This window comes from Drosophila miranda, chromosome 2 (genome assembly GCF_003369915.1).
Source record: "Drosophila miranda strain MSH22 chromosome 2, D.miranda_PacBio2.1, whole genome shotgun sequence".
NCBI lineage: Eukaryota > Metazoa > Arthropoda > Insecta > Diptera > Drosophilidae > Drosophila > Drosophila miranda.
In genome coordinates, this window is record NC_046675.1 from 11,010,129 (window position 1) to 11,035,122 (window position 24,994).

Consider the following 24,994-nt stretch of genomic DNA (forward strand, 5'->3'; position numbering starts at 1 on the left):
AGAACCAACATTAACGAGTACGAGTACGATATAAGGCCAAATGTTGAACGAGAAATTCCCCAATTTAAGTGGAAAGTTCTTCAACAAATGAGAGTTGTGTTAAATGATAAGCAAAATTTGACAGAGCTAGTAAATGAGCTGGAAAATTGTTTGGCCATCGGCATTTTAAAGCAGGCGGACCCCACAAAATTATTACGACTCCTCCATGCTTCCGTTTTTCATTTTTCCCCGGCCAGTGGCCGCACGGCGACGTGCCCTGTCTTGGACGCTAAAAACAATTAGTATGACAATTTATCATACGCCCGCAGCCAGATGATTTATGGAGGCCTATAGGCCGATGGCTAAAAACAACATTGCGTATACGTATCGCTGGCGCCTGCCGGTGTGCTCCTCAGTGTGTGCCTGTGTGTGTGCGTGGGTGCAGGCAAACGTTTATTTGCTGTTCGGGGGTGCGTCATATGTTTGCTCGTTTCCTTCCTTCCTGTTGGCGGCCTGTGCGCCTGCTTGTTGCCATTGTGCCATGCAATTTCTAGTTAATAAATATTTCCGGCTACAACGAAACAAAAAAAAGGACAAGAACTTTGCGGGACACGCCCGCAAATGACTGCCAGGACCGGTGCGACTCGACACCCGCCTGGCCAGGATATAGCGCAATTAGCTGTGTCAACAACTGAAACAGTTGTTCTTTTTTTGCATAAGGCTCTAAATTGAGACAGACTTTTTTATATACTCGTAGAACATAGAAAATCCATAATCTCCAGCGTAGAATCGATTGTTGGCCAAGCCATAAAAATAAATTAATGGCTATCCCGATCAATAGCCAGATACGCTTGAATATTGCGTCATGTCCTTAATTATGGTATCCATATACCGGACACTGAATGGAGCCCCGAACAGTAGCCATGCCACGGATAGTAATAATAATCCCGTTGCCCCCATACACGCATCCTGCTTCCTTTATCACATGCTTGTTCTGGCATATTAATTGGCTTTCATTAATTATATTTTGAAAGCGTGTCCGGGACGTGGCTAAACTGGAGCTGCATAATTAAATGATATTTATAATATTAAGGAAATGTTTATAGACGCTGTCCATTGGGCTCGAAAGCTCTAAAGCTTCCTACTCTCTACACTGGGAGCTTTCCTAAGGCGGGGAATATTGTTTTAAGGTTCAAAAGCACTTTCTATATCAGTGTATGGAAACTTTACTAGGGATTTAGTTACCCAAAGCTTACGTCTCTCAATATCGGGACATTTTTTTTATTTTACTTTCAAAAGCACCGCAAAGCTGACCAGAAACTTTTTGTAAAGTTGATTTGGAGAGAAAAATCCCTGGGTGTAAGCGTAGAACAACTTTTTGAAAGCTTTGAAGCTTACCAAATAATTGGAAGAGATATCTAAAGTCTCCCTTTGGATGCGTATATCTTCTGGAGTTCTCAAGCTATTTTTAGATCCAATCAAACACATTTGAAGCCGTTTTTAACTTTTATTTACAAACTTAAATGATCTTCCTGTTCAATTACATGGAAATGGTAAAACCGAACCAAGGCGGGAAATCATATTGAACGCCATGGAAATAAAATATGCACCCAAACATCGGTGTTTTCTGTGTGTGTGTGTTAAACATCTATCATCTACTACACATCTTTATCTTTTGACTGACGGTCTGCTTGTAGTTGTGTATCTGTGAGTGCGTACCGTTTGGGTTTAGTTTCAGTTTTTGTTTCTACAACATCAAAGATCAACATAACAGCCACATATGTTACTGCTTGCATTTATTCTTGTGGTATTTTGCATATATATATATATGGATCATACATTTATGTATGAATGTATAGCTATATGTAGTTTTGGTGTATGTATATAATGTTTCTGTCCGCATCTTCTCATATGGGTTCTCGATTAATAATTACACATGTACGTACTCATATATGTTTGCTTTTGTATATATATATATATATATTTGTATCCATTCAACGGCACATTCTCCATAAACTTTAACAATGCGCTGTCATTTAGTTATTAGACTAGGTAAAACAATCTTTATCTTTATCTGTATCTGATGTTACATGCTAAACACTCTGTTCTGAACTTGTACTTTAACACCTCTGCTTATGTCTCAAACATAACCATCGCTCCGTTCCACGTTACAATCGTTTTGTGATTTCATTTTTTCGTGTCTTTTTGTGATTTTTCTCGTAATATTATATCATTATGTATGTTTGTTTTGTTTTGGTTTGGTTTTGGTTTTGGCCCCCGAAAGAAACTGAAAGGAAAACTATGTATGTAAATGCATCTCACACGTACTCGTAGGAGTCTCGAAAGGAAAGCAGAATCATCCGATCCGGCATGGAAGTTGCAACCGAATCGAAGCGGCAACAAACTTATTCTGCTGGCGATTACTGGGATTAACATTTTATGTTTTAGCTAAGATTTAGATAGATCTTTAGGTAAATATGTATATGCGTTTGGGTATATACTCGTATATTTGTATACACGTAATGGGAAAAACAAAATACGCAGCTTTAAAATATGTGTAAACACTCGTATTTCATACTAGATAAATATAGAAGGACTCTAACAGCATAGTACACAGCTAGAATTAGGGTATGTATACATATAGATATTACACATTTACATAGGGTTTTCGTTTCGTTTTTTGTTTTTTCTTTAGTTTTCTTTGTTTCGTTTTATTATGCTATATACTTCTTTTACTCCTTCCTCGATCTCTCAGCTATATATATATATGTATATATATATATATGTATGTATATATTATATACTGCTATACCTGTTTCTCATTGTGGCTTGTCTCTCTGATATTCAAAAAGGAGTTTTGCTCTGATCTTCTGCTTGAGCCTAGTTTATTTAATAGATTTTCTACTGTGCGCTTTGCAAGTTCCAGAAAAGAAGAATAGATAAAAGTACTGGAATGGACCATGGCACCCTGTGCGCTAGCTCAACAGAATCAGTCAACTAATATTTTTAAGATAACAAAACATTAGAGACTTTCTATGGAAACATGAACTTTCAGTTCAGCAAAGCAAACACGAAAACTGCAAGAAGGAAAATCAAATTAGAGATACGCAGAGAAATCAATAGTTTAATCTCAATCAATCCTATTCCAAAATAAAACACAGCCAGCACTTTTATTGAACCTCGCTCTCTCTCTCTCTCTCTCTCTCTCTCTCTCTCTCTCTACACTCGTTGATAAAACGCCAAGCTGCCTAATGGTAGTCGCTACGGACCTGGCGGATGGAGACCCACCCTACTTCATCTTCTTGTCCTCGTGGGCCTTCTTCACGATGGCCAGCTTCGAGTGCGGCGAGGATGGGTGCAGAGTGCGATAGGGCGCCTCCTTGGTGCCATGCAGCACGAGAGACCATTCCAGCAGATTACCATGTCGGGTTTGAGGGGAATTGAAACGTGCCTGTGGTAAGTGGGAGTGGAATTGATTAGATAGTGCAATCTATCGCTAAAGTGGTTCATATTTCACCTCTAGCTTCCAGGTTCCCTGCGGATACTCGCCCCAGGAATGAGTGGTCATGAAGGGCCACTTGGTGAAGCCATCGCGATGGTCATCATCATTGGCGCGACGCGACAGGATCATTGATCTGTGAATGAAATAAGGTGAACCTCTTGTTGACAGTGATTCAGGTTAGATTACTCACTTGGTGCCCATGGGAGATGTAAGGAAGAGTTCCAGATCGCCGCGTCGCGTAGAATTCGCCGAGATCACAGCCTGAACGTGCTCCAAGTAGTTGACCTCCGTGTCAGTGCCCTTGCAGGCATCGGTCTTAATGTCCCAGAACAGTGAGCGACCCATGATAATTGCCCTAGGAGAGAAGGATAGGATTGAGAGGTTTAACCTGTCCGAATCCAACCATAGATAGGAATACTCACTGCGATTGGGTTATCGCGCCCGCCTCGCAATGGTAGCGCGGTGGCACTGCATGCCATTGCTTAGAGAGCGTCACCATTGCACCAGCATCGAGCACGCCGAACCCGAAGAGGTGGTTGAACTCCAGGCCCACGCCGTTCATTGTCCAGTGGAAGCGGTTCTTGGCATCGAACAGAGAGTTGCGCTTCGATGTCAGTACCGTCAGATGCTGGATGTCGCGCCAAGTGAGTTGTGGGCTGTGGACGTGGGATAGCGAAGTGGAGTCGGGTTGGATTAGCATAAATTCATAATGCTGCAGAGAGCAAAAGGTGGGGGGACTCTACTCACTTTGCCTCCAAGGCCAAAGCAAAGACGCCCGCTGCTTCGGGCGCCGCCGCACTGGTGCCCGAGTGAGTGGTCGTACACTTGCCGTACAGGTCAGTGGTGGCAACGCCCGTGTTGGGGTCCTTGGCACCGTTGCTGAACGTGGATGCCAGCGTGGAGCTGCAGCTCTCGTCGTAGTGAGCGTTCTGGCCGTCGTTAATGGCGCTGTTAATGGAAATCGTCCACATGGAGGCGGCATAGCCATCACAGTTGCAGTCGTCCTCCTCGCCACCATCGCCCGATGCCCAGACATAGATGTTGCCCAGACCATTTCGACCCTGCGGGTGGTGCCAAAGATTAGCAATAATGACCGGGGATTGGAGCACTATTTTGCAAATGGCATACCTCATTGACGCCCTGGACAATCGCCCTCATGGTGGCATTCCGGGGACCGTCGACCGTTTTGCCATCGTCCGTGGGGCCCCAGGAGGCGCTGTAGATATGGATTTTGTGCGGCTCATGGCCCATGGAGTTGGCCTCGATTAGATCCGTCATATACGGCTGATCCAGCATGCGTATGCCTGTGGCGAGAGCGATAAGTATACATTAATTCTAATGGCGGAAATTATAAATCAATATTTATATGAGTCCCCACCACCCGGCACTTTCACTCGCAGCTTTATGGCAATCATAAAAGTGGCAATGCAACAGAGACAGGGCCAGAGCCAGGGCAGAGCAAGGCACTTTTCCCGATTTTTCACATGATTTCTCCCACTTGGGTTATAAAAATGACAGATAACTCGCGCAGATTTATATCCACACTTGTTGCCGCCTCGTCCTTGGGGTGGGCCTCGTCCCCTCGTGACCCAAGTTTATGTGAAATCATTTCTGAAGCTCAATTTTCAATGCCGAATTGCGATCCATTAACTTTCTCCACCAAAAAAAGATTGTATCCGCAGCTGCGGCCCGAAAATTGATTTCTCTGCGCTAGCCAAGGATAACGCCGCGTATGCGTAATGCGATTTATCAAGAGAAAAACTTTCGGGACAGGCCCTGTCAGAGCATTTGCATTATTAATCCTTTGGCATCTGTGAAAAGCCACTTACCTGCGATTTTGCTGTCATAAGCAACGCCGACACCGCAAATTCCATTATCTCTGGCAGCAGCCACCTCGCCGGCACAACGGGTTCCATGACTGCAAATATGAGCAAAAACAAGGGTTACACATTATTTACGTGGAAGTTGTGTGGGGTTGAGGGTTGGTAAGAAGCTTAATAAAAAGCCCTCTCCATCCATTATGCAATAAACGTAATAGCCGTGAAACGAAACAACAACAAACGGTCTGTGATTGGAGTCTGATTGGGTTCCATTTTCATGTTAACTTGCTTACAATTAAGCACTTTATTACGTATCTGCCATTCCGAAGTGCATCCAAAGGTAATAGCTCTCTTATGTTCACTTCATTGCTTTGACTTACGCAACTACGAGTGTTTTTGGTTCACTTCCCTTCTCTTGTTTCAGGCAATTAAATCAGAATTGTTCAGAATGCAATTGAAATGTCTGTTGTGGAATTCGGCAAATGATTGCTTAAATATTTGTGTACATTTCTCCGGCTTGGCTCAAGAGTTCTATAGAAATGTGCCTACGTTTATTTATGATGTCGAGCAAGGACACTCCATATCATTTTTCCACCCACTTACCTGTTAAACCAGTCGTCAGTGTAACGTGGGTAGGGAAAGGGATCATTGCTGCTGAAGTCATAGCTGGCCTCGGCATTCTGAAAGCCAAAAATAAAAGAGAGAATGAGCATCCGCTTACATATGTATGTATGTACAAATGAAAGTATCTGTATTCCGTTTTTGTGGTAAGTGCGTTTTGATGTAGCAGGCGATTAAGTCAGTCTCAAAATGTGTTTAAATTATTCCATTTGGAGAATGCCTTAAAGAAGTGACGGCTAAGATCCTTTTGATGCTAACGACAGTGGAAAGTTTTAATGACGGTTAAAAAAGTTTCAACTTTTAGCTTCAATTTCCTGCAAACTTCCCGTGTACATATTAGGGCTTCGGAACGTCTTTTGTTGAGCTGTTTAAAAGTTGGATTGTTTGCTTTATACTCGATTGGCTGACGCAATTATTCTTCCGCCCCGTCCGCCAGTCCTGCCGGACTGCTCGCTGCTCGTTCGGATTCTGATTTGCATCCTTGCAGCTGTCCCACATGTCTCTAATTGAATTTCTCTTCGAACCGAAATTTAATTAAAACCCGAGCGTAGCGCATCATCACCAGCATCAGAATGAATGTCGCTTTAAAAGTGACCATCTGACCGTGAAATCCGCTTTCAAAACGAAAATGAATGGAGTTTTCAGCTCCGAGACATGGCATGTGCCTGTCGTAAATAAACAAAATATTCATGAAACTCTGGTGGGTTTTCCGTACTCACATAATTAAATTTCAGGTCCGGATGCATGTAGTCCACACCTGCAGGAGTAGGATGCAATAAAATTGAGTTTATTTGGAGTTGTGAATTTAATTTTTATTCGACATTCTATAAATACGCACCATCATCCATGATTGCCGTGGTCACATTCTTTCCGGTTATGCCCTGGGCCCAGGCCGCCTGCACATTCAGGTCGAGTCGCACCTTGCCCCCGTTCTGGCCGGTGTTCTTCAGGTACCATTGCATGGGGAAGTAGGGGTCCGTGGGCTCCTCCTCGATGCGGTTGGCCTCCCCCTGCTTCAAATCGAATTTCATGCCATGAATGGCAGGCACTGCCGGTCGCAGTCCCCGCTTGACGCGCTTGAATCCGGGTTGTTGCACAGCCGTGTGTACCTGTGGCGTCAGAAGGGGAAGGTTTTTTGTGTAAAGTAAGGTCAGCAATCGGCACCCCATTCGGAAACACGTCGAAAGCATGGCCATATGGACGATTGTTATGCATGACTGCCTGTCGAACCTGTAAACTTCTGTTAGCATTCTGGCAACAGCTCATTGGAAAGCCCGGAACGACCCAGTCTGCTTGCCAATCTCCATTTCCATACCGTCCTGGCCGTTGCCCGTCACGGTCTGTTTGCCCTCTGCATTTTGCATTTTGCATAGTAATTATCGTCGATGGCCTAATGGCACGTTCCACCCAAACGGACGCACGTCCCCATTTCAATGCAATCGATGTTCTGTTCCGCCTGCAGTTTGGACACATTGAAAATGGCAGTCGTTTGGCAGCGTTCGTGCCATGCCCTTGTCCTGGGCTATTTTGGGAACCACCTTTGCAGGAAATGAAGCTTAGCCATGGCTGAACTCTGGCACTCGCCAGTTGGGTTGCAATGCAGGACACAATCTGGCCGCTGGAGACCATTTTATGACCCACTACGATGCTCCAACCAACTGACAATAAGTATGTCAAGTGGATTGGCTGTACATGTCCGTACCTTTTCCATTTTCATGCTCCTATCTTCTGAAGGAAATCTACTTACCGAGGGATGGCTCTTGAGGGCACGCGTGTGCGTCAAACTGCGTCTGGAGCGGGCATGCGGCAGGGTCCGGTGCTTGAAATGATACTCGTGTCCGTCGGCGCCGACCAGCTGTAATGAATCCAGATACGAAATATCGTTACATTAGACCCCGAAGCATTTTAATTGAGGAAAACACATTAATTCTCTGCTTGTTTTACGCCTAGAAGCGTGACCCTTAATTGCCCTCTAATTGAGTTTAGCCGGAGCTATGCTATTCCCCCGCCACTCTATAAACACACATATCCTGCGTGGGTACATGTCCATAATTGTGCTCTAAATTGCCAGTCATAATCATGATCTGAAGGAGCAGCCGAAGCCGAAGCCCAGCATCAGCAGCATCATCATCATTAGTTGGCTTTGGTAAATTGAGTGGCCAATGCTGAGCCAAGCATCGCTCCTCGAGGCAGAGACAGAGCCAGAGCCGCAGCCAGAGCTCAGTAATTTTCCGTTTTGCCCCACTGCAATTTCAGTGAAAAGGAATCTCAAGTTTCACCACGGTACGTGCCTGTGCCTGTGTCCGGCCTTCGACACATACACACGCCTTCACTTGGTCCCAAGCAAAGGTCCGAACCCTTGGGATTTGCTCTCTCTGTGTGCCATGATTCTGGGGGCCTGTAATATGTCTCTGGAACTGTTGCTCTTCTGGGCTGATTGCCATTGGAAACTCGAATGGCCATCGCCCAGCTGCTGGGCGTCGTTTAACTTTGCCCTTTTGCTCGGCTTTGTCTGGTTGTCCTGCATAATTCAGGCTTATACTGAGATTAATTAGCAGCTGCGTGGCGCTGAGTGCCATTAATTCATAACTCGCACAAATTCGCGTCAATAAAGAGTCCATTAATGCGGCCAGCGATGACAATACCATCAATTTCCTGGCAACAGTAACTCGAGCTGGACTTGGTCTATTCTTGTGACGCAGCTCATTAACCAGCCCAGAACAGAAATTATGTAGATTGGCACTTGGAAGGCCTTTGTTGGACCAACTATGAAAAGGAGAACTAGCAGAAGGACCGCTAAGCTAAGGACCCACGTCTAAGACCAACCGCTGAATGACTGTCTGACTGCCTGGCCGACTTACTGAGGGAACGAATAACTCAACCACAGGGGGGACAGGTCTCTGACAGGATTCCATCAACGTGAGCTTATGGAAAAGTGTGCCCACGCAGCCTTTTTAAGGAATTTCAGGCAACGACCCCCCGCCTTGCCTCGCCACGCCGTGCAGGATTAAATATTAATAAAGTCAGTCGGGATATGACCGCACAAATTGAAGCTGATGATTGCTTTTACACGCTGACCGATGACCGCGGACCGCGCTGTACACACATTTTCATATTAACCCCAACGCTTTTTGCCAAAACGAACGGAATTTACTTTGTGCTGAAATGAGAATGGAATTCTGGGAAAAAATTAAATTCGCTGCAGAAGAGTAAAATCAACAAGCGGAACAGAACTCCGTTCATTCTGTTTGTCTGTACAAATATTTCGGAAATTGTGCGGAAGAAATTGTACTTTCATTCAGCAGATGCGCCACCAAGAGGGTGGCAAATCAATAGAAGAACCCACCACTTTTTGGTTTACTTAGGCGACAAGTGCCTTTTGTGTCCCAACAACAAACAAGGCGCGAAGCGAAGCGATGCTCGAGGGCCATCAATCCGTTGACTGTTGTCAATCAGAACCAACTGACAGTTTGACACTCGCACCACTCGCACCACTCGCACCACTCGCTCCACTTTACTGTTTAATGAGGGGCGTGGAGCAGCGGAGCGGCTGTAGCTTGCCTATTTTTATGTTCTGTTAATTTGTGCGTAAATTACTGAATGGGTACTGCAGCAGCTGTGCGGCTGCCCAACATAGAAGTTTAATGGACTTCCCAAGTAAATCATAAAAAAAACCAAAAAAATAAAGAGCGAATGCCCGAAAAGATAGCAAAAACATTGCGCATACGCACAGTGGGCACTGGGGAACTTTCTGCATACATAAGGGAATTAATCTGAACGACGCCGCTCAGGCCACATGCCGATAAATTGCCAGCGTATTTTTAGATAGTAGCTCTGGCATAATTTTTGGATTATTCTTCATGAGCAGAGCATATGGAGCTGGCAACAGATTACAACAGAGAAAAAACTGGTGGCGTAGCTCGGGCTTTGAGTAGGTCGGCCAAAACAGAAATAATGCGAATAAGAATGGCAGCAAAGTCAGCTCAGCGGAGTCTAATGTGGCCATATTGTTGCCATTGTGTCTGGCTGTGTTAGTGCGATGTACGAGCATTAGTATGTATTAGTGAGTGCTCGTGTATGTGTGCGGCTCGCCATTATAAATATAATGTGTCACAATGGGTGATAACGGGGATGGCAGCCGGCAAGAGTGATCCCAGGTCCCAGGTCCCAGGACAAGCGGCAGAAGCTGAACACCAACAGCAACAGACACTGCGTGGCAAGTGGCAGCTGTTCATTTTTGTGCCCCATCAAACGTTGGCTGCTTATGTGAGTTATTTAAGCTCAACGTCGCGTCGCCCACACGCATTTGGCAAAAAAGTTTGCCCAAAGCTCATGTGGCGGGTACGACGGGACGTCGCCATTTCTCACACTCTCACTCTCTCGGTGCTGCCAAAATGGTGTCTATAATTAGTTGCTTGCCGCATTTAAATAGCAAATTTTATTAATGATCATCAGGCAGCGTCAAGAAGCCGTTGGCGGCAGCGACGCCACTTGTTGATTGGAGGGAGCACTGCACACACACACACACACACACACACACAAACACTATCGAAGACTTGTATTTCATTTGCATGCCAAGAAGGGGCCGACCAGCTGTTGGCTGTGTAGTAACATCAGAGGAACATCCTCTCCTCGGCGTTGTGTGGGTGTTCATTGGACACTTCTCCAGCACCGCCACCGCTGTGACACGTCATCTTTCATCTCCTGTCAGCATCAGAAATTTATGGATTTTCACTCGGCCTCAAGTCGGGCTCTGGGCGGGTCGGGCTGGTCGCAAATACTCATGGAAGGTGAATGAATGAAAAAATGTGGCACAATGCACTAAACGCGAAAAAAAAATGTGCGACAGGCGCTGTGCTTGTACATGACACTGACAGGCTCCAATAGTTGGATGTCCCTGGGTCCATGGGTATATATAGAAGGATATATTTATAAATCAGATGGGTTCAGATGGGAGTACGGGTATTTTTAGCCAGTGGGTGCACGCGGCAGAACAATGGTTGGGCCATTGTGATTGTGTGCTCAAGGACTGAAGGCTTCGGCACACAATAAGGGCTTAAATTGGTTAATATTTGTCCTTCTATTGTAAATATTAATCGAATTCTTATTGGACTGGCATTCAACAAGAAATATCAATAAGCTTCCGCCATAATAGAAAAAGTATCGAAATATATTCAGGGAAATAACAGGTCTATCGCAGCGGGCTTTAAATTTAGCAAAAATTTCGACTATTTTGGAGAGAAATAAACGGATTCAACCGCACAAGAAATTCCCAAGACCCTTATTAGCATATTTTTTGGGGTATTTTCAATCTATAAATACAAAACTCTGTATAAAATTTAGAATGCATTTGAAGTGTTCCATTTTCACTTCCACTTGGATACCACATAACGAAATCAGTCTTCTCAGAAATGAATATATGAAAATTGGCAGGACACACACACATCAGCCAGAGAAGCCTTTTGCATGCTCTCAAAGGGACATTAAAAGGAATTTTAAATGAGAAAAGTTATATGTCCTATTTGAATTCCAACACACATTTTCATGGAATCAATCAGGCAGTGAATGCATAAACTCTTTTCTCTGTAAAGAAGGCTGCCATAAAAGAATATTACACAATCGCCGGATACTCGTACGCATATTTATATTCACATACAATATTGGACATCGAAAAGGGAAAATCATTCATCAATTTCTGCCCCAGTGGCCCAGTGGGCCAACGTCAGCGGCATGAGCAGCAGCAGTAGTTTATCAAGGGCTGGCTGTAGCTGTGGCTGCGGCTGTGTGGCAGTCACTTTATCAGTAGCTGGGGAACTTTTTCTGGTGGCATTATCCGCCAATAACTTCTGCCATACACATAATATAGATACGCGCTGTGTTACAGTGTGATAAATGTGTATCTGGACTCCCGGACCCCATTGCAATGGCGCTAATTAAGAAAAATCGTCCGCTAGTCGCCCCCGCCCTACCCGCGCGGAATGCAGTTAATCAATCAATCAATAAGCAAATAAATTGCTGCAGGCTTTATAGTGTTTGCATAAATTATCACCACTGACGAGTCGACTTGCTAAGGTTGTTGGAATAAAATGGAAATCAGATCAGCTTGGGGTATGGGAAAAACCTGCCTGAAAAATCGATTCAAGGGCCCGCCACTTGACAGTTCCTATTGTCAGACTTCCATTCGATACAACGTCTGCCTGTCTCGCTTTTGAAAATCAATGGAAATAAATAAATACGCCAGAGCCGAGCAAATCCAAGGCATCAATAAATGGCATGCAAATTTTCAGCAGCCTCAGAATTAGACGCCTGCCTCAAATGAGAGAAATGCAAATGAGTGTTAGGGTACGGGACTGCTGAATAATTCAACAGGATGCGCCTCAGAGACTAAGGACAATGGCAGCGAAAGCACCAAAGACAAACAGCTGCGCGAAACCGAACTAATAAGCTCTGATTGAGGCTTTTGGCATGTGCCGCTCGTTGTGGCATCTGATTTGTTGGCCGACAGAAGCCCAGAAGGTTAGTTAGCTGGCTGCCAACCTGTGTTGTCAGGTCGCACAATGGAAAAAGTTGCGGAAAAGTTTCCCCTAGCTGAGAGTTTGCTGAAGTGAAAATTGAATTAAAAACAATATTGCCAGCGCCAGCAGGGAAAACAAGAAAGCTGGTACTTTCTGCATTCAATTTTCCAGCCAGTAAAGGCTTGGCTTGCAACTGCAGCTGGGAGAACTTGTATTATTCGTAATTAAAAAGCGTTTAGACTGCCACAGGGCAGCAATTTGCATCTGGGTCAAATATAAGGCCACATGTACCCGCAGAAATGGAAACAGATTGCGACCCGGCCCTTCATAATCGCCCATAAGATGCTTTACTATTTGGCACAAAGACAGCTTTTCCGCCGCCGCCAGCCACATAATTATCTAGCGCACTGTTTGACATTGACATGCTGGCGCTGGGGCCACCACTGCGTATGAGCGATATTTTTGCAAAACAAAACAAAGGGAGCCCATAATTCCTGCTATGTATTTGCTGTTGCTGATGCTGTTGCTCTCTGCTGTTCTCTGCACCGCCAGCTGGCGGTTTGCTAATGAAATTTCCAGATTTTCATATAATAATATAATTTTATCAAAATGGAATTTGCCGCATGGCAAACAAAACTTTTGCCCAATGCCCTTTGACGTTCCCGAAAAGACACACGCAAAAAAAGGAAAATGTTTGCCAAACAGAGTATATACGGCAAAGTGCTGCTCACACATTCGTTTATCAAATGTAGACATGGCGGGACGGAGGAGGGATGCGGTGGGGGGTCTACGATTAGGAGACTAAAAAGTTTTTTAATTATTTAGAACGAGCACGAGGCACTTTTGGTCTTTGTGTTTGCCTCGGTTTTCGTTCTCCCCAGCATTTAATGGCATTTGAAGTATTTTCTGTGCCGTTCCGTGGCCAAAATATTTGACAAAACTTAAGCTCAAGTGTTGATATATTAAATTGTTTATCCGCAGTGGCAGCTTGTCAGCGTTGACGAGTGTTGGGCGTTGAATGTTGGGTGACGGGTGTGTTTGCCGGAGCCAGAGGTTAGGATGCATTAGCGACACCTCCAAGCGACAGACTGGAGCACACCTGTCCGCTGTCCTCTGTTGGAGTACGGTCCATTGGTTACATTATAGTATGAGAGCTGATCCGAGCAGAGCTTGTTTACGGCTTGTCTATTTATAGCGACTCCAATAAAATAATGCCCCTGAAAACACCTCGTCAACACGTTAAGCAGGAGCTCCTCTTGTCCTCCGCCTCAAGCCAGCTTAAGCCCCATGATGCCATCACAGCAAAATAATGGAATTTACAAGTAGTATTTATTTGTGGCCGGACCCAGACGTAACCAAAAAACTTACTAATTATCATTAGGGCTTAATGAAATCCATTCCCAGCTCTTTGTGTCCAAATTTATAGTTAGAAACACATTTTATTAAATTATATTTCAACAGAGAGGGCGGGCGGAAGAGGCATGGGACAAGGTTGCGTAATGTAATTTGATATATCCCAAAATGCAAACAAAAAGTTGGCAAATATTTGCCAAATATTCCCTACTCCTGTTCCATGGAAAACTGAAAAGTTATTGGGTGTAGGTCAAGGTGCCGAGAGTGAAGTTACATTGGGCAAACATAAACTTTTTAATGGGATCTAAATTGAATTCAATCTCTAACAAAAATGTTGACTGATATGTCGGAAAGCGATGCGATGATTGTAGGTGGATATTAAAGAGCCAGTGTATGGTTTGGAGCATCAATGTCAGGTGGTAAGCCACCTTTAAAGGGAAATGTGCACAAGAGCTATAAATTCTTTAAATGGAAACCGTTTGCACTTTTCTTCATTCTGGGGACTGTATGAACCTTTTTTAGGGTCCGATGGCATATCAAGTTGCGTATATAACATATGTATATCCAATTTCTCTTCATTTCTCTGCTTACTTAGCTCTAGTCTTGGTTCAATTTTTGCTAGTTAGCGCAACTATTGAATGACCATTCAAGGCCAGTTGATACTCGGACTCATAAGACCTCCATCTGTGGCACTAGGGGTCCTGCCTTTGTCCGGCAGTGGATTGTCGAGCAGTTTCGCAGTGCTAAAAATAAATAATGAATGCGCCTTGGCTTGGCCGGACTCAACACTGCGTATACGTGATAGAGCATTGTGTGTGGTGCTAGAGTGTGTGTGTGTGGGGGGGGCATGTGTGCCTGTGGTTTTTGGCTCTCTCCTGGGTAGACCTTTATCCCCGCCCATCTTCAACTCCAACTGCGTCTCTGTTTGTCCACCAGAAATACTGGTGTACGTGTATCTGTGTGTGGGGTGTGTGGGTTGTCGGGTGTGCCTCTTTTGTTTGTCTTGTATTTGCCAACATATGCTCGCCCTGGGTTACAAATGTCCGTGCCTTTAATTTGCAAGCATCTGAACGAGCGGCCACAGTGAATTTGCAAACTCGTTTTTCATTTGGCATAATAAATGAAAAGAAAACACAGCCAAACGAAGACGGAACGTTGATCGGCAAACGGAGATGAATGCTCCAGTGTCAAGCCACCGACTCATTGGGACATTTGTCTTTGCGAAGCTCCTGCCTCCACAAGCAAATGAGGTTTTTTGTGAGGGTTATCCATGCAAAGGGACGAGTCTTCGTCTCTGCTAATAAGGTCGCAGCAGTCTTGCATAATTTATGAGCAAAACTTGTGGCGCAATATGAAACTATGCATATCTGATGAGATCTGACATTTCAGCAACAGTTGCACTGCATAGCCACTGTCGGAGTCAATCAGAAGGAGAGTGCTGTAATAAATGTTCACCTGACAAGTTGTTGGGGTAGCTGGTAGTCTTGGGGATTAGCACCGCTTGGCAAACATCACAAGCAAAAGCCTGAATGGAGTGTAAGAGCTAGCGCCCGTTTCCTGTTGCCTGTTGCCATTGGCCACGTCAAGACATGCCTTGACTTAACGCTTTATGCACGGATTTGCCCAACAGCTCCACAATGACGACAAGCGGCTCATGATGCTGCCAACCACCGAGGGGTTCCGGGGCAGTTGTGTTTTTGTTAGCATTTAAAGTTATTACACACGACGAGCCGCAGACAAACACCTGTATTCTGTATCCTGTTTCCTTTCTGCTGTATGCACATGGTGCATGCTCAAAGGCTCAGCGATGCCGCAAAGTAAGTCGTAGGTAAACTTTTAAGCACCACAAAGGCAAAGAGCCGCTTTGAGGCATTAGCCGAGGCTGTGGCAACAAGGAACAAAAAGCAACAGTCGGCCATCATTTTAAGGAGCAGCAAGCATAATATTACCCGACTCCATCGCCGTGTCCCAACACCTCAGAGTGCGTGGGCGTGGACGGTGGACGGTGGAAGGTGGAAGGTGGACCGAGGCAATCAGGAAGCATATGTATTTACCTAAGCGCGAAATTGACTTTCCCTTTCTTTTATTCAAATTGCCGGCCAGCAACTACATTAATCGAAGATCGAGATTTATATGTAATTGTGTGGGTCTACCAATAGCTGACGGAATCTAACGTTTTACTGCCGATAAGGTCGTAACATCAAAGGCAATAAAATCTAAACACACTCAGATAAGACGCGGCGGCGTATACGCAATATCGATTGGAATGAGAGCTGAAGTATGTATCGTATCCCTGCCCCCTGTCTGCCTCGCTCCACCTCTCTCTGCCGTGTGTGTTTGCCTTTCGAAAGCGAATATTTTGTTTAGGATACATTTTGATTTGTATTTGTAGATAGCGTTTGACGTAGGAGCCACAGATTTGGTGCGCTCTTTTTTTTTGCGTTACTGCTACATGTGCCGCAATTTTATTACATGCGCCCCGCCCCGCCCCACGGCACCCACACAATAGGGAGTTTTTGCCCAATTATCTAAAGCCCAAAACGAAGGGCCACGGAAACGAACCCGCAACGAGCAGCAAATCGTAATTAAATTTGAGTTCTATTTTTAAAAAAAGGTATCGTACTACCCAATTCACTTAACTTTCGAGTGTGGACTGATAAGAAGCGCCTGACGGACATGTTTTCTGTATCCCTCTACAGATTAAATCCGATTGATGGGAATGTGTTGTATATCGCCGATTCACTGGAAAGTACAGTATGATCGATGGAAAATCTGAGTGTATCGCTATTACTAGTCCTTATTGGTGTGATTGCCACTCTAAAGAGTATTTTGCTGTTACTTTTCAGACTTCTGAAAAAGCATTTTTAAATTTGAAAGTACATTCCTTTAAATACATTAGTAATAATCCCTACTTTTAAATTCCGTTGAGAGTTACAAAATTGAATGAAAAGCGCTGCCGGTGAGGAGGAGAATTCAGCTGGAGCTTAATTAAATGTCCCTCTTGAGCTCGAATCGAGGGCTCAGGCCAGGCCAGGCCAGGCGTTTAATTAAACTCGAATGGCTGTTACCACTGTTGTTGCAGACCTCCTTGCTACCCCTGCAGTGTGGGTGTGTGGGCAGCAAAACATCTCGACGCAATTAGTGGCAGCAAGGTTCGTTTTTCACAGAGCACGACCCCAAGCTCAACCCAGAGCCGGACTCGGACTCGGACTCGGAGTCGGGACTCGGACTGGTACTATCTTGTGCAGTGCACGACCAGTCTCATAGCAACCGTGCCACGGTTCAATGCCAATCAGCTAGAGTGCGGGGCGGATGGCACAGATGAGATTGCGCCACTGCAAATAGCATCGATGTCGCAATAAAGTCCCGAGATAACAAGAACGACAACTGCATGGATAATGGCGAAAATAGAAAGGAATACGGAGAACGGAGACCAAAGGAGGATGGCGATCCGGCCCGCAACACCAAGTGGGTTTCAGGTGTTGGCCTTGGTATCAACTTTCCTATAAATCACGCGTGGGCCGTGGTACTTATAGGGAAAAAGTAATTGGTTTCAGCGCTTGCCTAATACAGGTAGTACCCTCTGACCCTGATGGATTGAAATGGTAATTGACGGCCCTAATTAATGGTACTCCCACCAGCACCCCCTCGAATTCCCATTAATTTTCCCTCTTCTATGGATTTATTGACCCATTCCCAGTGTACCAGTACCAGTGCCAGTACCAGTATGCAACAAGTGAGCGTAATAGCTGTCAAGTCCTAGGGCATATCCAAAACATATTATGCAGTACCTGCCCGACAACATGAGTTTCTAAACGGCAGACACATAACGCAGCCGCCCGTCTCCGTCCCCGTCTCGGTCTAGGGTCACTGGGGTCTGTCTGCCAGTCAGCGGCAGTCAGGTGAAAGTGCTTTCCCATACGAGCATATAATCATGTAGGTGGCTCTGGCTATGGGAGGCGGTTCTGGTGACCTTGTCCCGAATGCGATGGCTTGTTAGCATGCAATGCGCGAATTTTCTGCCACAGTTTTCGCCTGCCGGGTATGCTGTGGAAATTGTTCTCGGCCGACGGAAGTTTTGCAAATGCCAAAGCCAAAAACTTTTGCGGTTGTTTCTCCTCAAATGAAACACATTCTACACTCTAAAAAAATTCCCATGGAATGCCAAAGGGGACATGGTAGAATAATTGTTTCTTTTTTAGTCTCTTTAGACTCTTTTTTTTAACTTTATAGTAAAAACAAGAGAAAACAAAATATCGGATTTTGTTCTTTAAAAACTCTTCTTTCAAGAATTGTTTTAGCAGTAACAGAATTTGTATGCGTAAAAGGTTTATTTAGTATCCAATTCACAGAACAAATTTCAGTAAAATACAAAACCGAAGCGTTGCCATGGAGCTTTATAAGTTATTTACTTTTTTTCCACATTCTTTTTTTTTTTTTTTTTTTTGATTTCCTAAAATTTGACCATGAAATATTGATTTTTTTGGGAAATTTGTGCAAAAATCCGGTATGTTCAAAAATTCAGTAATAGATATTTTTTTTAGTGCATTTGTTTCCTGTGGCACACACAAACAGGAAACATATACAGACGCCTAAGTAGCCACAATTACTGCTTGACAGTTGCCTGACAACTGCAGCGTGTTAACAATGTCGTGTTGGCGCTATCGCCCTCACATCTTTTGGACTGGCAGCAGGCCCCAAGTCGCAGCCCAAGTCCATGGAAAAGCCCAAGCTCGTGGCCCAAGCCGACGGCAATAAAATAATTGATTTTTCGCACTCAGGCGGTCTCCTCCGAGCCTATAATCGTGAGCCTGCAGTACAGGTATGCCATCCCTGTGGATTGGGTAGTGCGGATGGTGGATTACTTACCGGCCCCAGATTGTCGAAGCCATATTTGTCGGCCACCTGGTGGGCGAAGTCATTCTCAACGTTGCGCCGGAAGCGCACCAGGAACGAGCTAGTGAACACGGCCTGATTGCCCAATCCGCCGCTCGATCCGGCACCCGTCTCAACGGCCAGTTGGAGCAGGGAGAGGGCTAGCAGCCCGGCGCTCAGCAGGCGCCATGAAGCAGCAGTGCAGCTCCAGGCGGCTGCTGCAATGAACATCTCACGCGTTGTCCACCCGGCCTGTCCTCCTCTGTGTGGCTGTATGGTTTCCTGACGATGGGGCAACGCTAACAGCACACTCTCGATGTTTTCGTGGGGCGGAGTGGGGGACTGGGGAGCTTGAAAGTGTCGAAAATAAAGGCCGCGCTTCACTGCACACGAAAGAGGATTGGATTCCTACTGCTACGCGAATCGCAGAGCAATGCACCGAAAATCAGTTTGTCTTTGTTGTGGTTGAGGATTTGTTTTCCTTTTATTTTTGGCTCTTTAAATGGTCGTTGTTGTGCTTTTAGTGGTGCGGCGGTGGTGGTTTTCCTTCCTGCTGAATTTTAGGCGCTGCCACGAACTTCACTTGGGCGCTGCGCGCTGAAAACTGTTTGCCAGCGTCGTGAGCAGACGCCATTATGAATGTCCAGCAGGCGCCGCACAAGAGAAAGCTTGGAGGAAAGCTCCTGACAAAGCTCTGGCTCCCCCCGCTGTGGGCGCTGGGCGCCCACTCAACGCGTTTCGATTCGTCGCTGGTTCTGTCCCGCTCTGGCCGCCTTCGCATCTCAGCTGCTTTTCGCAGGGCTTTGGCTTTGGCTTTGCGATTCTTTGGCTCCCTCCGTCTCCTCCCATTCTGGCTTTCCCGTTGCTTTTGCAGCATTTTTCGTAGCCTGTAGACGTCACCAATTTGGCCACCCGCAGAGCCCCACCCCCATCGCTATCCACATGCCCATCCCTGCCCCTCACACACACACACACACAAACACTCACACTCTGTTCTAAACTTCTAAAACTGTTAGTGCCTCGGTTTTGTTGCTTGGCTGCCATTGGTTTATGCTGCACTCCGTCAACATATGGCAGCATACTTGGCTCTTGCCCGCTTCATTGCAACGGCAATTCATAAAGGACTCTCGTACGCAATTGCCTGGCCCTCTTGCGGGTCCTATAATGGTGCCCCACACACGCACACACGCGAAAAGGCTTCAACTTTGACCTTAGCCCAAATAGGTTCATAAAGTGCTGCTCTCCAAACCCTTTAAGCAGCAGCCGGAGGAAACTTTCTTGACTTTTATGCCTTTTGCGATTGTCTGGTAGCTCATTCATTTCATTTCCCCATAAATCGCGCGCACACTTTCCCTTTTATGCTCGGAGAAAGTGTGCAAAGGAAATGGCTTATCTGCAGGACAATGAACTGTCAAATGTAAACATAATTTAAGCGACTTTAATTATATGTAAGCAGAAGTTTCTGGAAACTCCACAAAAAGGATAAACATACAGAGTCCCAAAGACTACTACTAAAAACTAAAATACTTTGCTTACATCTCAATTATTTTACTCAACGGAAGGAAGGCTTAACTTAAACCGCGGGGAGTCGAATTCGAGCAGCCAGTTACAGGAGCTACAACCACCTGGCCAGGGGAGCGGCGCAACGCCTAACAACGCAGGTGCTGCCCCTGATAATGCCGAGCATATGGCCGGTCGCATGCGCTGTGTTCCGGCCGCGTAAACATTACGACTGTCGATGGCCGAATGGGCGAATGGCCGGCCGCGGAACGCTTTAAATTACAATTAACTTTTAATTAGCCTTAAATTTAAATGAACAAAGTAGCTTCAGAGCTGCACAAATTCAATTATCTTGCTCGTATACACGCAGTACTGCAGAATGGTCAACAGTTTGGGGAGCGAAACGAAACCTAAAATTTGCTCTCATCACAATTTATACTCGTTAAGGGGGAAGGCTGATGCCTGGTGGGCTGTACGCCTGTGGAGTGCTGATTCGGTGGAAGTAGCCATATCGAGTTTCATTTCCGGCTGCCAAAAAGTTTGCCGCGCGCTGCAGGGAACGCTATAATAAGTTAGGGCTCCTGGGAATGGGATTTCATTGAGCACTTACCATGCGACGTGGCCGGGGACAGCGCGTGCGAGCTGGCATGTCGCTTGATGCGTGGCGTCTCCGTCAGGCTGGACAATCCCGACGATGTGCTGGGGCCTGCGGCAGATCCATTGCTAGCTCTGGCCCCACTCTTCACGGCAGATGTGTCCCCAGTTGCGGGCATCGATTTGTAGCGCTGCAACGAGGTGCGCGGCTTCTTGGGCATGGTCGCCTGATCGACAGCCTCCTCGAGGGCCGTCAGCCAGTCCTCGCTCTCGCTCTCATCTTCCAAAAACTTCATGTAGAACGAGGGCCGCTTCGCCTTGTGATGGCTGGTGGGTGTGGTGGTTGTTGCTGTCGATCTGGTCTCTTGGGTCTCCATCTTCGACTCCAGCTGCTGCGAGGCCTCGAGCAGGAACATGTCCGTTTCCGAGTCATTGAGAAAGTCTGCAAACGCTGGGTCCGGTGCTGGAGGAGGTCTTTTGCTGGCAGACCGAGTGCGGGCCGCCACAGGAGCCATCGCTGGCGCTGGCCTGGGCGTCTCAGACACTGCCACTTGGTCCAGCTGCCTGTGCAGCTTGTCGCATCGCTCCTTGAGCAGCTCTCGTGCGCGTATTTGCTTCGCGCGCCACAGGTCGCTGTCCTGCTGATTGCGGCGGTACTCCCCTTTCATCGTCTGCTGCCTGCGGCGATCCTTTAGTTTTCCGGCAGTCAGCTCTGCGGAATCGAAGCCGCTGTCTGTTGTCGTGTTAACCTTGTTGGGATTCACGCTGGCGTTGCTGTTGCGGTTCCAACGCCAGCCGACCTCCGGACTCTCGGTGGCCAGCGTCTGCGAGAAGAGGCAGTTGGGCGACAGGCTGATGTCCATGCGCGGCGAGAAGTCGACGCTATCGTCGAGATTCAACGACTTCTTGTTGGGGGGCGTGCCCTCCACATCGTCTAGTGTGTCCACAATAGACGAGGGAGAGCCAGGTGCATCCATTGTCACATCGTGTCCGCTGCCAGGGCGCCCGCAGTTTTGCGGTGAGGCTGTTGGAAAAACTCATTTTAATGATACCGCGGTCGATCCAATGCGTTGCAAACACTTACCGCTGTGGCGTTTGTGCAGCAACCGCGTGCTGAGCGTCAGCGAACGCCTTTTTATAAACGCGTTTTCCATTTAATTACATTTATTTACTTTGGCGACGCGGAATGCGCTCAAAATCAAAGGCCAGTGTGACCCTGGATCTATCGATACGATATACGGCCTGACCATCAGAAATATACCGAAATATAAGACAGAAATTTCCAAATTACCGTAAATATACTGACGAATTATTTAGATCCAAGTTCCATAATATTCCTCGGCTTTGATGTTCGGTTTAATATTACTAGCTAGCTAGAGCCCTCAGCTCTCAACTCATAATATTATCCGATTAATACATCAATTTCCTACAAGACTGGCTAACTTTAAATTCTCATCTTTTTTGGATTGCTTATAAAAGAAGGTTGTTGGTATATCTCGATCCCGATACCTATTCTTGGTCCGAGTGGGATGACCATACACTTTAAAACTGAGTTTATGTATTTATAATGGCAATTCTATGGTAATCGGTTCGATACTATTGACGAGTGGTGCGCGCCAAGGAGAAATTGTATCGATATTCCTGTCAGAGTGGCCAATTCAGCTATTTAATAGTGTTCTGGCTATTTTTAAAATTTATTGCTAGAAAATTTAAAAAAAAAAATCTTTTTGTTGGAAATCAGCCTAATCTTGTCTGTATATAAGAAAAGAGGCAGGCATGATAACTGCTGCCATAACTATGGGGTGCCACAAAAGTACCTACATTAGTTGTGACAATTGGTGACAAATAAGAACAAATAAACACAATAATGGAAATTATATGAATAAATAAAACAATGATTGTTTGAAGACGTTTTCTATATTTAAACCTATACTCTTTAATTCAGCTATATGGCTACTAATATTCCACGGAAAACAAAAACGAGGAAGATCTAAAATAGATCTTGAATTCGTCAGTATATTTACGGTATATTTTTAAAATTTTTAAATTGTGCGGTATATTTTGGTATATTTCTGAAGGTCTGACGGTATATTTGATCAACTCCGCGGTCACACTGCTGATGTGGTGATGTGGTTTATAGAATTTTGAATAGATTTTCGTCAAGTAACGCAGAAACTATATAGTATCCAATAAGCAGACCGGTCGGAGTTTGGCGCGAGCAAGATGAACTACAATCCAAATGCGGGTATGCGGAATCGTAAGTGGGAAAACTGTAAGGAACAAGCAACGGCAAGCAAGTATACCACGAAGGCAGACCAGCCGCCGCCGCCGCTCCTCCGGACTACTGCTGACCAGACTGTTGGAACGGGCCGCGCCTGCAGCTGGACGTTCAATGTTTTATCCTGTTTTTATCCCGCACTAACACAACCCGTCCTGTTCCGCCTTTTTCCTGCTGTTTGCTGTTTGCGTTGTAGCTTGATTTTACTTGTTTCCATCACTTTCCCCAAGTTTCGTCTATGCCATCGCTACTCTCGTGCTCTGCCACTAACCACAGGCTTTTTTCTTGACCAAAATAGCACAAGGTGGCGGCCGCCCGCGGCCAAACAAGCGCATCAGCGACATGAATGCGATGGGCCCGTCGGCCCCGATGATGGGCGGACCAACGTTCATGCCCCCGACGGCCGGGCCCGGCATGTTGGACCCCAACATGTACGGCGGTGGCCCAGCTGCTGCTGCCCCGTCGACTAGCTACAACTTCAACGTGGCACCATCTCAGCAGCCTCTGCAGCAGCCACAGCAGCAGCATTATCAGCCACAGCAGCAACAGACGCCACAAAATTATCAGCAGCCGCAGCAGCAGAGCTTCGGCTATGCACCACCGCAACAGGGGGGAGCACCGCCGCCTTACGGCATGGGAGCACCGCAGGCAGGACCTGGGGCTGGCGTGCCTCCCGGTGGACAGTTTCCACAGTTCGCGATGCTCCAGCAGCCCATCATGCAGGACATGGCCATGGAGTACGGTCAGCGGCTGGCAGATCAAGGAAGGCAGATAGTGGAGAATCAGTTCGAGAGATGGGTGCCCGTGGCCAAGCTGAGGTACTACTTTGCCGTTGACAATGCCTACGTGGGACGCAAGCTGCGATTGCTCTTCTTTCCGTATATACACAAGGTAACGAAGCGCACGGCAGACATCTAGTGAACTGAATCCCTTATGAAAATACTTGAAATCCTCTTTAGGACTGGTCCTTGAAGTACGATCAAGAGCACCCAGTGCAGCCGAGGTACGATGTGAATGCGCCCGATTTGTATCTTCCAACGATGGGCTACATCACATACGTGATTGTGGCCGGCCTGCTGTTGGGCATGCAGAAGCGATTCTCGCCCGAGCAGCTGGGCATCCAGGCCTCCAGTGCCATGGCCTACAGCATTTTCGAGCTGGTCATCTACTCGATAGCCCTGTATGTGATGAACATCAAGACGAGCCTCAAGACCCTGGATCTGCTGGCATTCACTGGCTACAAATACGTGAACATTGTGGCCTGCCTGATGTTCAGCACGCTGTTCTACAGGTCTGGCTACTTCATAGCCTTGGCCTACACCAGTTTCTCCTTTGGTTTCTTTCTGGTGAGTCTTTCTTTCGGCGAATCAAACGTGAGCAAGGGCTAATCTGATCTTGTTCACCTTGCAGCTGCGAACGCTACGAACGAAACTGTTGCAAGACAGCGCGCCGGCTGTCTCCAGCAACGCCATCAACTATGATCCCTATAGCAATCCGCAGGAGCTCGACTACAGCGGCGGACGCAAGCGGAAGCTCTACTTTCTCTTCATGGTCGTGGCCGGGCAGGCTGTGCTTGCGTTTCTACTCTCGAAGCACTTATATCTACCCGAATCGGAGGCCCTATTGCCGGTGCCCAAGGCCCTGTAATAACATTACCGGAAGCCGCATGCGAGCCGATATCATTTCCAGAGTGTTAAATTTTCGCAGTAGTTTATGAATGGTTAGCTGTTACTTAAGGATTGGGAGAAGAGAGCGCGTGCCTGCGTCTGAGATTGCATAAGAGAAACCATATTTTTGTTAATAACGAAGCACATTTTATAAAATAAATAAATACAAGCTATGAAAACGATACACCATCTCTCTCGGAGCGGTCATCAATCGTTGACTTTTGAATAGTTATTCGTATTTTTTGTATATATAATTTTATTGAAATTTTTAGTCTTTCATTACTGTAACG

The 24,994-nt window shown here is 46.1% G+C and overlaps 3 protein-coding genes across 7 annotated transcripts; 1 reads left to right on the forward strand and 2 right to left on the reverse strand.

The window, feature by feature from the left end:
- Positions 1–1,472: 1,472 nt before the first annotated feature.
- LOC108157544 (neuroendocrine convertase 2) lies at positions 1,473–19,278 on the reverse strand. Its single transcript, XM_017289648.2, has 12 exons — positions 18,660–19,278; positions 7,670–7,777; positions 6,761–7,031; positions 6,642–6,679; positions 5,905–5,981; positions 5,311–5,399; positions 4,610–4,785; positions 4,229–4,542; positions 3,904–4,137; positions 3,672–3,836; positions 3,497–3,614; positions 1,473–3,430 (listed from the first exon to the last, which is right to left on the reverse strand). The coding sequence occupies exons 1-12, from the start codon at positions 18,894–18,896 to the stop codon at positions 3,269–3,271; spliced, it is 1,989 nt and encodes a 662-aa protein (XP_017145137.1). The 5' UTR covers positions 18,897–19,278; the 3' UTR covers positions 1,473–3,268.
- Positions 19,279–20,083: 805 nt separating this feature from the next.
- On the reverse strand, positions 20,084–21,983 carry LOC108157310. Of its 2 annotated transcripts, none has more exons than XM_017289314.2 (3): positions 21,844–21,983; positions 20,776–21,783; positions 20,084–20,715 (listed from the first exon to the last, which is right to left on the reverse strand). In XM_017289314.2, exons 1-3 carry the CDS (start codon positions 21,911–21,913, stop codon positions 20,684–20,686), a joined length of 1,110 nt encoding a protein of 369 aa, XP_017144803.2. In that variant the 5' UTR covers positions 21,914–21,983; the 3' UTR covers positions 20,084–20,683. The 2 variants fall into 2 exon arrangements, with proteins under 2 accessions (XP_017144803.2, XP_033245487.1); XM_033389596.1 differs by having other exon boundaries at positions 20,776–21,795.
- An 867-nt stretch (positions 21,984–22,850) lies between these two features.
- On the forward strand, positions 22,851–24,886 carry LOC108156731 (protein YIF1B-A). Of its 4 annotated transcripts, none has more exons than XM_017288387.2 (4): positions 22,851–23,052; positions 23,336–23,928; positions 23,997–24,383; positions 24,448–24,886. In XM_017288387.2, exons 1-4 carry the CDS (start codon positions 22,983–22,985, stop codon positions 24,682–24,684), a joined length of 1,287 nt encoding a protein of 428 aa, XP_017143876.2. In that variant the 5' UTR covers positions 22,851–22,982; the 3' UTR covers positions 24,685–24,886. The 4 variants fall into 4 exon arrangements, with proteins under 4 accessions (XP_017143876.2, XP_017143877.2, XP_017143878.2 ...); XM_017288388.2 differs by having other exon boundaries at positions 22,851–23,031; XM_017288389.2 differs by having other exon boundaries at positions 22,851–23,016.
- The last annotated feature ends 108 nt before the right edge of the window (positions 24,887–24,994 follow it).